Here is a 16,069-nt window from a genome sequence, read left to right as displayed (position 1 = left end):
CCTCCCATCTCATTTTTTTTCCCCACCACCATGTGTCTTTAGGGGCTCTATAGGATACAACACCAGCAATCACAGACATTCGCATTCGGATGGGATTAGATTTCTCAGAGGACTGTTGAGTTTGCCGATAAAGAGTAGGTCATTTTTTTCTGGAATTTTTACAGAGGTTGAGTGAGAAAAACACAGACTTGGCAGATTCAGACGGGATTAAAATCGTAAAGTACGTCTGTGAAACATTAATTTCTCTAACGTCCCCCTGGAAAACTTATGATGCTGATGATAATAGCTTTATCAAATGATGTTTTTGTTTTCATGCACTCATGTAGTGAGACGGCAGACACTGAAACACCATGAGTGTGTCACGCGTGCTTCAGTGTGTGTGCAGTAGACGAAACTGCAGCGCTCATTCACACAGACACGCAGACTTCAGATTTAAATAGCAGCGTTTCGGTTTAATATTTACAGACACTAGTCCATTTGGCAACTTGAAGTGTACATCTGTACTTTTTTGCCAAATTCCATGTGTGACCCTGGACCACAAAACCAGTCACATATGTCAATTTTTTGAAATTGAGATTTATACATCATCTGAAAACGGAATAAATAAGCTTTCCATTGACGTATGGTTTGTTAGGATAGGAAAATATTTGGCCGAGATACAACTCTATTTGAAAATCTGGAATTTGAGGGTGCAAAAAAATCAAAACATTGAGAAAATCGCCCTTAAAGTTGTCCATTTATGTTCACGATTGTGCTGCATTCACTCACAAAAATAAATGTTTTATATATTTACGAAAGAAAATGTACAAAATATCTTCATGGAACATGTTCTTTACTTAATATCCTAATGATTTTTGGCATAAAAAAAAAAAAAATCTATAATTTTGACCCAAACAATGCATTGTTGGATAATGCCACAAATATACCTGTGCGACTTATGACTGGTTTTGTGATCCATGGTCACATATAGTAAATTGAATCGTGGCAATACTAGGGCCCTATTTACGACAATAACCCCAGTCATTTTCAGACAAAAAACTTTCACAAAGCATGAATCAAATGGAAAAATCTGCTTCATTGTAAACCCTTCAAAAATTGCAATATACGTACTGAGAGACATAAAAAAAAAAAACATACGCAACACGTCCCACTCGTTACTACCATCTGCGACTTATTTTTTGGGAGAAAAACAGCATATAAGCATTCGCGCACATGGCTGACAGATTGCCCAACATTTGCCGGCAGTTCATCATGGCCGTCCCCGCCACTGCGTTCCACCCACTGTTTTTATGTACAATACATTTGCAATCACTGGAAAAAACAAACATAATGTGGCAACGACAGGAAAGCAAAACTCAAATTGCAGAAATGAATCAAACTGAATGATTATGCATGGCATTAAACTTGTCACAATACCCAAAAAATGTCAGAAGTCGATATCGATACCATCATGATAATGACAGAATTTGTATTTTGGGGCATCAGTAGCTCTTGAGGTGTAACTCACTCATTGCCCCAGTCAAGCCGTGCCGTGATGTGCTGTTTGATGTCACTCAAGCGGTCGTGAGTGAGGTGACCCACTAAAACCTGCTGCCGCAGCTCCAATATCTCATTCATCACATGCCACAGTCTGTGAAAGAGATCCCCTTCATTTCTCTGAGAGAGACAGAAACAACATGAGTGGGTGACAGAGATGTTTACCTTTATTAAATCAAATTAGCTCAAATATCATCGATCTATCCTATTTAAAATAACTGTTAAGTTAAAATGTAATTTATTCTTTGTGAAACTGAATTTTCAGCAGCCATTCCTCCAGTCTTCAGTGTCAAACGATCTCTCAAATTTGTTGATTTGATGCTCAAGACACATTTCAACGATTTTTCCAGGCCTGGAGTTCACAATATTTTAATTCCATTAAATTTCCTGGTTTCCCATAACCTTGTGAACCATGTAAAAATATCTATTCTTAATAAATTCACTCATGATTAACAGTTAAATCAACTGTATTTGTTCAGCGTAACACAAAGAGAGATATTTACCATGTAGAGCTGCTTCCACATGGTGCCCCAGTCTCTCAAGGTCATAGTTATCTCTGTAATAACCGAGTCCTCGGTGGGTATGACGGTCTCAAACTGCCTGCGGGGCAAGACACACAAACACACATTCACACACTCATCTGCACAAGCTCAGGATGGAAAGCAGTGACCTCACATGACCATAAGGAGTAACACTGACTCATGAGGACATGTCCGCAAATACATTAGCAATGGCTTGTGGGATAGTGAAGGCTCCTGTCACTTCAATACAGCGGACGTGTCATTTTGCAAATGCATTTTATCCAAAGTAGAAAGACGGTCCCTAGTAGCAGTTAAGTGTTTTTCTCAAGGACACTGGTGGCAGGTCCAAGGTGAGATTTCATTAGCCGTCCAGTTCATCAGGTCACCAATTCCTGGTATCGAACCCATTATCCCTTACTTTAACAGATTCTGTCTTTCTTTTAAATAAATGCAATTTTTAAGTGTGGCTTAATTGTCCAAATACGAATTTAATGTAGGAATTACCATTATTTACAGTATGTAAGTTTTTTGTCCAGACTCATACCCTTTGTTCTTGACGTGGGCATTCTTGAGGTGAATATAGGAGCTTGGGAATATTCCCTGGGGAGAAACCACAGAAAGTTATTTAATGAGCCTGTAAAACACACAAGAGTAAACAAACATGCGCTACCATCTGTATATAAATGTGCAGAGATTCAAAGCAGAGGAAAGAGAAACAGATAAATCAAAAAAAGAACAGGAATCGTTTAAATGTTGTACATTGTTACCGTGTCAACCGTGCAGCGGCGTAGGATTGCTCTCACCTTTACATTTGGATTCTTTGTGATGAATCCTCTGTACCATCCTACGAAATGCCATTTAGAATTATTTCACACTTTCACATTTCAACAGCAAGATTGATTATGTATTAAACATTTTCAACCATTTTAACTTTAAGGGAACTTGGCAACTATTTCAACTTAATAAAAACGTTTAGAAATCATTTGGATGGTTAAATAACCTGTTCTGGTGAAAACGCTCCCCCTAGCGTTCCCAGGCGGAAAACCAACCTTGCAACATGGGGATTAAAGTCCCGGTAAGTTGGAAATAGGAAGTCTGGTGAGAAGCGAGAACGAGCAAGAAACACAAACTGCTTTAAGGCAATTCGACATAACCCCCCACCCCCTCCCTCAATACTATACATAGCTCCACACGATAAAGTTGGCCGGCTCCAATAGAGAGCCTAAGTCCCTCCCCTCTGCTTCCGGCTCATGGGACCTTATTTTGGAAAAAATATGTATGGTAGTCAATGGCGAGAGACAACTTATCTTTTTATTCCATCTGAACTGTGCCCTGAATTACACATATGATGTTTGTCAATTTAAAAGATAATTATGAAAGTCAAGAAAGTCGCAGTTTGTCATAAAACAGAAGAGTTACATTTAGTTTTATGTGAAAATCGCTCAATGAACTACATCTCTCGTCTCGCACTATGTACGTATGTGTGCAGTCTGGTACAAAACACTCATGCATGATGGCGTAACGTCACGATTATAACGTAAGACTATAGAAAAAATGACAGACGTTAGCTTCAGTAAAGTTAGCTTCATTCATTGAGAGAAAAGGTATGACGTCACGTCCGCCTTTTGGGTTTGTAGTCTTAGTAATTACGTATTTTCACAGTCTTACACCTCAACAGTTTTACATCAAACTGCGACTTTCTTGACTTTAAAATGTATCTTTTAAATTGACAAACATCATATGTGTAATTCAGGGCACAATTCAAACGAGATCAAAATATTTGTTGTCTCTCGCCATTGACTACCATACAATATTTTTCCGAAATAAGGTCCCATGGTGGTCCACCGGAAGGGGAGGGACTTAGGCTCTCTATAATAACAAATGCACATGAGCAGCGGTAGAAAGGGGGAGGAGGGTACCGCAAGAGAGTTTTTTTACGACAGTGTTGTGAAATATACGCCCCACAGCTGTAGGGGGAGCTTGTTGAGAAAACATGCGACAACAAAAGTGAAAATCAGCGAAGAAATGGCTAGAGTTGCCAAGTTCCCCTTTAAGTATGTGATGCAAGAATATACTGGGTTCACTAAGAGTGTTTCTTCAACTCTGGGCACTTTTGACCCTGTGGACTTATATACAAAATATACTAGAGAGTAGGACTGCATCTAACATAAAAGTGTTTGTTTATATAGGCCGTGTGTGTGTGTGTGTGTGTGTGTGTGTGTGTGTGTGTGTGTGTGTGTGTGTGTGTGTGTGTGTGTGTGTGTGTGTGTGTGTGTGTACATGTTTTTCTATCCCGGTGGGGACTTCAACCTGAATGCACACAGACTCATGGGGACTCGTGTCACAATGGGGACCTAAATTGAGGTCCCCATGGGTACACAAGCTTATAAATCATATAGAATGAGGTTTTTTTTGGGGGGGGGAAATGTAAAAATGCAGAAAGTTTTCTGTGATGGGTAGGTTTAGGGGTCGGGTTAGTGTAAGGAGATAGAATATACAGTTTGTACAGTATAAAAACCATTAAGTCTATGGAGAGTCCCCACAAAGATAGTGTGACTGTGACTGTGAGTGTGTGTGTGTGTGTGTGTGTGTGTGTGTGGTTTATATTACATTGTGGGAACCAAATGTCCCCACAAGGATAGTAAAACCTGAGATCACCTCCATTGTGGGGACCAGCCAGCACATAAACACATATATTAAATAAAACAAAAACTTTTATGTTAGATGTGATTTGACAGCACTAATTTTAAGTTATTTAAAAAAGAATCAACTTTAAAGGGTTATAATCTGTTTATAATCTCGGTTATAATCTACTAACAACTGACTGCATATCAACAAATAAATTCGACAGAATCCATCCCCATATCTGAGGATCTACAGTTCGAAAGAATTTGATTGTCAGCAACACAACGACAACATTGACTACCTTCGCATTTCTCCAGAATCTGCACTGTGTCGCCGATCTCCAGCGGGAGTCCATGCTGAAGCATTCCTCGAAAATTTGCCAGCACTGAGGGAAAAACAAGCAAATGCGACGCATGAGTAAAGTTACAGTTCTGACAGACAACAAGGTGACAAAACCATCTGTCTTCACAAAATCTGCATGGAAACCATCTTTACTTCGGTGATATAAACATTGAATTCAATATTCACTGCAAATTCAGGAACAGAGTCATTCTCAATTCCCTTCTGAATAACACCCAACCCAACCCAGCACACATTTCCTTATGAAAAATAAACCATACTATGCTTAGATCTGCACTTCTAACATTATCTCACTTCTCTCTTAAATAAACCCTGAGTCACCTCACAAAGCACAAGTTACATAACAAGTACAAGATCTCTCCACACAGGAGCACATGGGCTCAACCTATCAAACACTTTCTGCATCCAAATGCCTACACTCTTTAGGCACAAATATGTTAATTTGGAGGGCTCATTTGCATATCAAGTGGGTTAGGAAACTATCTGACATGGAAATAAATAAATAATCACATGCATAAACCGAACCGACAGAGTTCTGACACTGCTCAGAGGTTAAGCAGGCTGCCAGAACAGCCGTGTCAGCTTTTTAACACGAGATGTGTTGCTGTGCTCGCTGCCTGTCAGAGATGTGAAGCAAACACACAGCATTCGTCCTGAATCCACCAGAGATGTTGTGAGTAAGGATGGGCAACCACAGATATATATACGTAGACGCCGGATTCGACCGCTCAAGACACGACGGCGCGTTCGCCATCTTGGAAGAATCAATGATGCCACAACATTGCGTGTTTTGTGTTTTTATATTAATAGAGTACAATATTATACTATGGTAACTTTTTAATGTCGTGTTAGCTGACGCCTTCGTCTTGTTGTACCGTGTTAGTTTAGTAAAATCATCTGCTAAAGACTATTGCATTAATAGATATTCATAAGTACAGTTATGACATTTCCATATGACGAAAGGCTTACGTATAGCGGCCCATAAAAACAGCCGCTAATAAGGCATCTGTGTATATATATATATATATATATATATATATATATATATATATATATATATATATATATATATATATATATATATATATATATATCTATGTGGGCAACATCACTTTTTTCCAATCAAATACAAAGTGATCAAGGTCAATATCAACAATATCAATATTGATACTTCTATTAAATATATGTCGTCTGATTTCCAAGCACAAAATGGGTATTACAGCCATTTAACAAAAAGCTATTATCAATATTAAATAGGTCCAAACAGTAAATTATTAGACTACTTTTTGTTGTTGTTGTTTTACATTTATTAACAAAAATTTTAGAACAATAAACCTTTATTGATTCAAAAAAATATCAACTTTAGATATCAAATAATAGGTGCATGTTAAAGTGCTCACATCTGACTAATTTCAAAAAAAGATCTTATAAAAATTTTCCAAACAAAAAGTAAAAAAAAAAAAATGCATTTAAACATTTTCAAATATTTTAAAGCAATTTTGTTAAAGTATTAAAAAACATTTCTAAGAAACATAAATTTTTTTATTGAGGCTTTTTTTTTCTTCATTATGATATCCGGCCAGTTGATATTTGACTTTATAAAAAAAAAAAAAAAAATCGAAATAATTTTTAAAATGATTATGCATTTTTGAATAAATTAACTGATAAAACAAAAACTGAGTGTCACGTCATTGGCCCAAATAAATATCTTATTTAACCAATGCATTCACAATCTTTTCCATGACCAATCATATGCGATGAGAATACTGGATTAAGGACTTTTAATAATCATTTTGATTCAGATGAATCTAATCTAATGACTAATGACTCGTGAACCAGTTTTGAGTGATTAACAGAAGAAAAAAAAAAGCGCTGCTCACAAACTGAATTCACTATAGCTTACAAACAAGTCTGACAACAACCTACAGGCATCATAGTCATCTTGTCTTCCAGAAATGCACAAATCTAGTTCACGGGGTATTTATAATCTAGTTAACGGCATATGATTCTTATATTACAGCTTAAACCTCTATTTGAACCTCTGCCATTGCCAACGGGAGTGACAAAAGCTCTGTTGTAATAGGACGGGCAAACCCGTTTGAGCCGTGCGCCTGTGCTAAACGCTTTCCCACGGTCCTGCTGTCAGCGCTGTGGACACACACTGCTGTTTGGCAGAGAGACAGGGCAGAGGCCCGTCTCACAGAACCCTGACCAGGTGCAAAGAGCCCTCCGGACCCCTGTGACTCAACCCTGTGGCTGGGACGTTCAGTCGGGTTGCTTCTGCGATATAATGCGGCTTCTATTAGACATCGAAGCATTTTAGAAAGGTTAAGGTGGCATTAATGAATGTGGCCACATTTAGAGACTGAATAATGTTATGCACTTACAGTTTTTCGATCTCTGTGGATATGGAGAATATCACACACTGCACATTTTTGAGCTGGGTATGTTTGGGGGAAAAAAGGTCATGATGGACTGAGCGATTGTTCGTTGCATCACTCTGGTTGCTTTGCTGACACGTTTTTTTCTCTGCTGTGTTCTTAAGGTTATAATTATCAGAAATAATTTCAAGTTCGACTGTTATGATGAACTGGAAGAACAGTGTGGAACAATTAAAATTCAGGTATGCATAAAGCTTTCGAGCCTGTGCATTCATAATATAATCAGTAGTATTGTAAACATTACGGATACACAAAATAATATCGGTACCAAGTTGTTGTTTTTTTAATCAGCCAGTATTGTATATAATTGTTCATTACCCCAATTTTTACATTTATATTACCTTTGCTGTAATCTAATGACCACTTAAAGTAAATATATAATTAGGAAATTTGAAATAATGAATATAATCTTTTTTAACTGCACATTATAATGTTGTGGTGCCTTAATTCACAAACATTTAGTTTTATTTTGTCTTAATAATTTTTTTTTTGGACAAAATAGATTTGTAATATATTAGATATCAATCCTAACATTGGGTTTTATTGGCTGGGTTTCATTGGCTAATTATCATATCAAACAGAATTTTAATTTAATAGCCATATTACAAAAAGAGCATAATTTTACTTTTTAGCAAAATATTTTATTTGAATCATATACAGTTTTTTATGTTTATGAATTAAGTCTCTTCTGCTCACCAAGGCTGCATTTATTTAATCAAAAACACAGTAAAAACAGTGAATATTGTCAAATATTATTACAATTTAAAATAATCATTTTCTATTTTAATATATTTTAAAATATAATTTATTAATGTGATGGAAAAACTGAATTTTCAGCATCATTACTCCAGTCTAATGCGTCACATGATCCTTCAGAAATCATAATAATATGCTGATTTGCTGCTCAAGAAACATTTATTATAATGTTGAAAACAGTTTTTAATGCTTCACATTTTTGTGGAAACAATTATATCATTCAAACATTTATGGTGAGATTAAAAAAGAGAGATAAATTAATACTTAATCAAAAGTGACACAGTGAAGACATTTATAACGTTACAAAATAATTACATTTAATAAATTCCTTAATAAATGTAATACATAAATTAATAAATGCAAATAAATGTGGTTCATTGAACTTTTTCATTATCAAAGAATCCTGAAAAAAGTATCACCATTTCCACAAAAATGTTAAGCAAATGCTAAGCACTAAAGCAGCACAACTGTTTTCAACATTGATAATAATAAGAAATATTTCTTGGGTACTATATCATATTATTATGATTTCTGGTAGATCGTGTGACACTGAAGACTGGAGTAATGATTCTGAAAACTCAGCTTTGCCATCACAGAAATAAATTGCATTTTAAAATATATTAATTTTAAATTGTAATAATATTTTGCAATATTACTTTTTTACTGTATTTTTGATTAAATAAATGCAGTCTTAGTGATCATAAGAGACTTCTTTCAACAACATATTTTTGATGTTTTCAAACTTTTGACAGGTACTGTAAATATTAATATATAATATATAAATGAAAATATAAGAAATATATTTTTTATATTGTAATGCTACATTTTCTGAGCAAAAAACTACTACAAATAATATATAGTTTTTTACATTTAAAATAATAACTGGAAAATTATACTACAAATGTAACTTTATGAAAGTTAAGAATTCATACAATGCAAAACATAACTGAATTGTTTGATGCTTCAATGACTATAATTCCTGCAATTTTGACAAAATCTCATATATGTCAGCCAGCAAAGCACAGCACTGATCCGATTCGGCAAATGATCAACTGGCCTGAAACATTCTCACACTGCAGGCTTCATGGAAAGCACAACTGAAAACCACAAAACACTTCTCCTGCATATTCTTCATCACTTCTATTTTCCATGTACTAATGTATTCAATGCAAACGCCCTTTATCAGCATTATCAGAGACAGTAAATCTGATGTCAGAGTGTTAATCCAGCAGCAGAATCCCCTGTAGACAGTCAGAGCTCGCTGAAATCTGTCTGTATGTCAGGGTGATGGATGCGTGTGCACACTAAACTCTCTTCATATTGCTTTTTGACGCTAGCTGTAATGTTGTATTGAGTCAGCCTCGAGAGAGGACAATGCCAGCCGAAGGCAGAGCGCGATACTCTTGATGCAAAGAAATACCAACACAACACTTAAAATGCTAATGGAAGGGATGTTTGTATGAGTACGTCTGGGATCAGTCCTGCAGTTCTTCTTGTATTGTATTGAGTGAGGCTGGGATTGCACAACTAAAGTTATGAGATTGGACTACAATCGGAGAGGTTGAACATAAGATTTTAGCTTTGATAATGTTACTACACCGTTTGCTCCAATTAAGCCTGTTTCTCCATTGATAGCCATTCAAAAGTATAGCTGTAAGATTTGTGGTGGTGACATGAAATCACAAATATTTCATTTTCATGTTTTTAATATAGTTTTTGATTATATGATCGTTTCCTTCAGAATTTAATTTTAATTTTAAAACAAAGTCACTGTTTGCTAAAGTAGACTTTACAGAGTGTTTGACTCTTGCTTTGTCAATACAAGATCTTGGATGGAAATAAATGTTGTGATGTTATTTCCATCAGGAGGTGTGTACATTTTTGGTTAAGATCTTATATTGACAATGCAAGAGTCCAGCACTCTGTAAAGTCTCCTCCAGCACATCCCAAAGACTTTCAATGAATTTAAAGCTACACTGTGTGATATTTTCCCCCATCTAGCGGTGAAATTTGTATATGACTACCCAGTGAATATTAGTTTCTGTTCCTTTCAATTTCGAGGGCGTTTTAACTCCTACAGTGGCCGTATTTTTCCAAGATTAACATGGTTTCCAGTTCGACTTCGTCCAATTGCGCCTTTAAAACTATCACCTGTGATCCGTCGCAGCACAGATTTATGTTACAAGGTAAACAATACTTTTTCACCATTGACGTGAGGAAAAGTAACGCAAGTTATACTAGAGGTCGTTCTGGCGTTATGCACAACCATGCTATGGTTAGACAAGCAACTATAAAACTTCGAATTTACACTAATAGGCTGGATTACCTGTCGAGAAGAAAGCAGGCAACTTCGGCGTCCGTTTTAAAATCTTTGCTCCTCATGAGCTCTTTCCATATGGGACAAGTTACGCCAGTATTGACTTTGGTCTTGCTGATTTGCCCGTCGCGTTGAGGTTTTAATTCTCTCTTTCGCTTCCTTGGCGACACTATTATTATTATTATTAGACCTTTATTTAACCAGAAAAGAGCTCTCTGAGATTAAAAATCTCTTTCACAGGAGTGTCCTGGCCAAAATGTGCAGCAATACATTCAGTTACATCACAGATAAACATCACACAAACAGATTAGAGAAAAAAAAAAAAAAACCTTAAAAGCAATTGCATAATGTTAGATCAACTTCCATTTGCCGGATAACTGAAGATTTTCAGTTATCCGGATTTTCAGACACTGCTACATGTCCTCGAAAATAGGCGTGATCCTCCATCAGCAATCTTTCAAATCTGCCGGCAGTCGCGAGTAATCTCCCCCTCGCATTCGTCACGGTGTCACTGAGTGTAAAGCGCGAAAGGCAAAGCTTGAATTTACAGGTATGTCCCTCTTTGGCTAATGTAGTTTCAAGATGGAGGGGCAACATGGCGACCGGCATTCGAACCCCTCACCCGTGTGTACTTTCAATGGCAGATTATAAACTTACGAGAATACTTTATTACTTGAAAGAAGTAAATATACATTAATGAGCACATATATTTTTGAAAAACTAAGTGTTTTTTGCTAAGAATCAACTAAAAAAAATTACACAGTGTAGCTTTAAGCTCTGGACTCAGAGGTGCCGATTCATGTGTGAAAATGATTCTTCATGAAGACTTCCTTTCAACTATTCTTTCACAATTTGAGCCTGATGAATCAAGTCTTCCTATATGGTTGTTTAAGAAATAAAAAGCTACACATCCATCAATTAGGGTTAGAAGAACTGTTCCCAAACATATAACATGCTAGAAACATAATAATCACGCAATAATGATCCAATCAGACACTTAAGCATTTGACTATTATAATCCGGGAAGTGTATATGCATTAGTCTACAGTCTTTCTCTTGTGGGATAATGTTTAAAAAACATTGATGACTCATCCTGCACTCAGGGGCGTGTCCATATTTTTGTTCAATCAAATGCACTCTAGAATGAAAATGCCCTTCTCCCAAATACCACTTGCCCCTACAAAGGAAAGAGCAAATCCTGGTTCATGTTTCAAATTACGCTCATCGAGCCATTTTTATAAATGCATTTTATAAAGCCTGACATGTTAAATAATAGTCCAAAAATCTAATTTTGGGAAATGGAGCATTTTATGGAACCTTTAGACATTAGTATTGTATCAAATGTGAAAGGCTTTTATAGGGTTAAGCTGGAAGCCTACAATATCTACAGGATGGTGATAAAGCTTTTGGTTCATTTAATCACACCAAGCATTAGGAGAGACACCGTTTTAATATATAGGCCGAAAATGGCTCAGCCAGACTCTAAAAACAAACTTTATTAAAAACCAAGTATCAGAGGTACACCAGCAGTGCAGTTTTCTCATCTGATGTGAAATGATTCCCAGACTCAGCCCTTGTGTGCAGTAATGAGAATATTAGTTTTGATATTACATCTCTCAAATTTTGCTTTGTTCCATTCGCTCCCAGAGCGCAACATCATTCTATATTAACACTTTATTTGCATATAAAAGAGTGCAGGTCCTATTGTAGTTCTACAAAAAAGAAAATGCCATCACAGTAAAAACATCTCACTTAAAATAAACACAGGCTACTATAATGCACAAAGAACATTTAGATTAACAAATCAATTCTGTCAGCAATATACAGGATTAGCAGAAAGAGAAATCACAAAAAAGGTCTTTAACATTTCAATTGTTTCTCCTAGACATAAACGCTATTAAATGGAGACTTCTATGAGTTTCCACATTTGTGTCCAGAGAAAAACACCCCAGTAATCTCTGTAGGAGCCTTTTTGACAAACGATTCTTGATAAAAAGTAACTGATCTTTGTCAAAAGATGTTTCTAACACATCAAAATATATCCCAGCCTTTTAATAAGCCCCCAAAAGTGTAACTGTGACTCTGAGGTAATATTTGTTTAAGAACCCCGGCCTCCCTGACATAGCAACAGTGGCTCAACCAATAGCGTGAGTTGGTGGGTGTGGCTGTCTGTTCATCTGACCAATGAGCGACCGGTGAGTGTTCTGGAAACCTGTTTGCAAAGAGTCATTATTTAAGTGAAGATAGGCAAGTGAATAAATCTATTAAGAAATATCAAACATTGTTTCACAGCTTCATAATTAAACAAGAGAGCATCCTCAGATGATTTTCTGGCAACTGAATGGAGTCTAAATGTCTTTGTAGTCTGTGTTCATTAGTGAAGCGTGGCTCTCAGATGGGAATGTCTTGTAGCTATTCTCCACGGAGCACAAGACGGCCGTTATTACCAAAATGCCCAGAGAGAGAACAACCGAGACGGAGAGAAAGAACTGCGTGAGAGTGGTGGAAAACACACAGCAAACTCACTTTTGGGAATTGTTTGTCTTCGGCTGTCACTTTCTCTAATGTTCCAGAAGACAGTCTGAGAAAGTCAAGAGCACGTAACACATTTCAGAAACGCATTATCGCTTTGCTCCGTCAATGTGATCCACATTTTGAGGAGTGAATTATCACTTAATGCCTTTATTTTAGAAGAAAAAAAAACTGACACAGACACATTGACTCATGATGCTTATGCAGGCGATGTAGGTTCAAATCCTCCTCTCTCTCACTCACAAATATTCAAATATTTCCAGCTAGTGATGTCTTGTTTGCGAACGAATCATTCTTTTTTGAACAGGTTCTTTTGGTGAACTGGTTCTAAAATCAGACTGAATTGTCTGAAACAGTTCATGGCCCGAAAAAATAAAAAAAAGTACTTTCGGATGTGCCTGACAGTCGCTCCTACTTGAAATGTGCCAATTTTCAGGAGTGCCAACTCATTCAGCACACCAGTTAGTCCAACAATACATCAAGCTAAGAACAGTCTTTCGGACCTAAAACCCTTAATTAAATCCATTTTAAGCGATCCAGTCTCTTCAGAAAATTTTGACTAAACTTCTCAATTCATCTGGATTCTTTTCACAATCTTTTCATGAACTTTTTTTCATGAACGTAAACTGTCAATGGAGGGACAGAAATCTTTCAGATTTCATAGAAAATATTATCATTTGTGTTTTCGAAGATAAACAAAAGTCTTACGGGTTTGGAACAAGAGGGTGAGTAAACGATGACAATTTCATTATTGAGTGAACTAACCCTTTAATAATAGAATTACGTATACGCAACGTCATTGCGTGATTACGTAAATTAACTAAGGCCCTGTCCCAAATGGCACACTCCGGACTTGTGGACTTCCTCAGAGTACTATGTTTACATATGACTCAGTAAAGCCCTGCCATTCGGTTCTATTTATTTAATGAATCATAATGCGATCGTATTATTAAACGCGCTATTATTATGTTTGAGACATCAACCACTGCTCGATGACCATAATGTTTGTATAAACTGTAGTTAACAACTGGTAAAATGTACATTTAGGTCATAAAAACAGTAATATTTTCTTCTCAGCCATGTCAACAATTATCCGTGAGTGAAATCTCCTCCCATCTGTTGTCTGATTGGCCTTTCGCAAGGATTCCTGGGTAGTTAAAGTGCGTGGAGCCTGCTTCTATGCGGGCTTCGTGGAAGACCGCTTCAACGGTACAAAGGGGGCGCTGCTGAGCACACTTCAGAGCGGTAAAATGCTGAATGGGACGGCCTACGGACTCGTAGACTCAGCGAGCACGCGCAATTCAAGTCCACGAGACCGAAAGTCTAGCCTGGTAATACCAAACTCTGCTACTTCGCTTTGCTTCGTAGACAGAGTCTGGAATGGCATAATAGAGAAGTGTTTTCTCTTGTGCGGGGGGGCGCTTGTCTGAAGTTTAAAATCATTGGTTACCCGTAAGCCAATCACATAACGTTTGGTTATGGCGTGTGTTATGCGCATGCTCAGCCGCATCTAACTTCCACTGTAAACACACGTATAATGCGAAAACAAAACCATCGAGCGAAATACCGGAGTGAACATGGCTGTGAACGACTTTTGCAGATTATGTGAAGTAAATCTATGCATCCACGGTACAATCAGCGTCTACGTCACGGCTCTCAGCCCGCCCTCTGTTCATTGATTGGCCCGGCTGTTTTCAGGCCGGTGGAAAACGGAAAGCTATGACGCTGTCTCAGACTGAGTACAGAAGCGAAATGAAATTGAGCGGAAGTACGAAGTCTGACGTAGTCAGGCTACCGAAAGTCCGCATGAAGTGCGCCATTTGGGACAGGGCCTAAATCTGTTTTTTTTAACCAGTTCATTAAAACGAACTGTCCGAAAGAACCTGTTCACCGGAAAATAATCTGACTTCACATTAGCATTTCCAGCCTGTCGACTGTCTAGGACTATCCAATAGCGTAGCAAAAATAAAACTGACATGTCAAGTACGGCCTCACAGGTTTCAAACCATATGCAACTTCTCCGACCAGTAGGTGAGAGTAAATTCACCTGACTATCAACGTGGTTGCTATGAAAAACAGCCGACGAGCTCTGACACATGGTAACAAGCACAAAGGCAGCAGTTTGGCGATTGAGTGCCCTTTCCAAACCCTTCCCACACAAACAGCCATGCTCTACACACATTTTGACAGCAACCAACAAGCACAATTGTTCAAGTCACACTGTAAACTACCTGAAAGACAGCTTCCAGCACATACGGTCATCCTTGGACATTTAAAAAAAATCACATTAAACATGAAATCTACTGAAATAGTTGTAAATAATTGTTGTTGAGTGCCAAAAAAAACATAGAGCTCAACTACTGTAAGCAAAGATGGATTTAAAGGGACAGTACACCCAAAAAATCAATCATTATTTACTCATACTCAAGTTAGAAAAACCTTTACAGAGCTCTTTCCACAAGAAGACCAAAAAAGTTGCCAAGTTAATCATTTCTTTTGCCAAAGAAATATAATGCACAATCCATATTAGCAAGTAGCCAATAAACAATTTTTATTGGCATTGGTCAGTATTCGATATTTTAATGTACATGTTAATTTCACCTATAATTAAATGTATTACATTTATATTACATCTAATGCTCACTTAAAGTGATGCTTTAACATAAGTAGTGAAAGATCTTTTCTTCTGTATTATGAGGACAAATAAACAAAAAACTTCAAAATATCCTCGTAAACACAGTCAGTTATGTTTTTTTATATATGATTTATTTGATTTATAGAAAATTCACTCCCTGTTCTTGACTAAATAACTTTTGTAAATGTATTTATATTGTATATTTTATTTATAAAGTGCAGTGTTATTTCACATTTGATTACAGTTTCTGTACCTGAATACCTGAAAATGGTAAAACACTTTATTTCAATCATATCTTTGTTCAGTTGTATTTACTTGTGCGATTGCTTTTTTTTTATTTTTTTTT

At 36.8% G+C, this 16,069-nt stretch overlaps 1 protein-coding gene across 1 annotated transcript in view; it reads right to left on the bottom strand.

The window, feature by feature from the left end:
* The window catches only part of dock4a (dedicator of cytokinesis 4a), an 85,641-nt gene that overhangs the window by 64,437 nt on the left and 5,135 nt on the right, over nucleotides 1–16,069 (bottom strand). The window contains exons 2-6 of the mRNA XM_082159187.1: nucleotides 4,984–5,067; nucleotides 2,861–2,901; nucleotides 2,602–2,657; nucleotides 2,040–2,136; nucleotides 1,508–1,656 (exon numbers count right to left, since the gene is read on the bottom strand). Coding sequence (XP_082015313.1) covers nucleotides 1,508–1,656; nucleotides 2,040–2,136; nucleotides 2,602–2,657; nucleotides 2,861–2,901; nucleotides 4,984–5,067 — 427 coding nt within the window. The remainder of the gene's footprint in view (nucleotides 1–1,507; nucleotides 1,657–2,039; nucleotides 2,137–2,601; nucleotides 2,658–2,860; nucleotides 2,902–4,983; nucleotides 5,068–16,069) is intronic.

This window comes from Leuciscus leuciscus (assembly GCF_965113295.1).
Source record: "Leuciscus leuciscus genome assembly, chromosome: 25".
In the NCBI taxonomy this organism is placed as follows: Eukaryota; Metazoa; Chordata; class Actinopteri; order Cypriniformes; family Leuciscidae; genus Leuciscus; species Leuciscus leuciscus.
The sequence above is the reverse complement of the archived record's forward strand: the minus strand, read 5'-3'. Positions and strand labels throughout refer to the sequence as shown.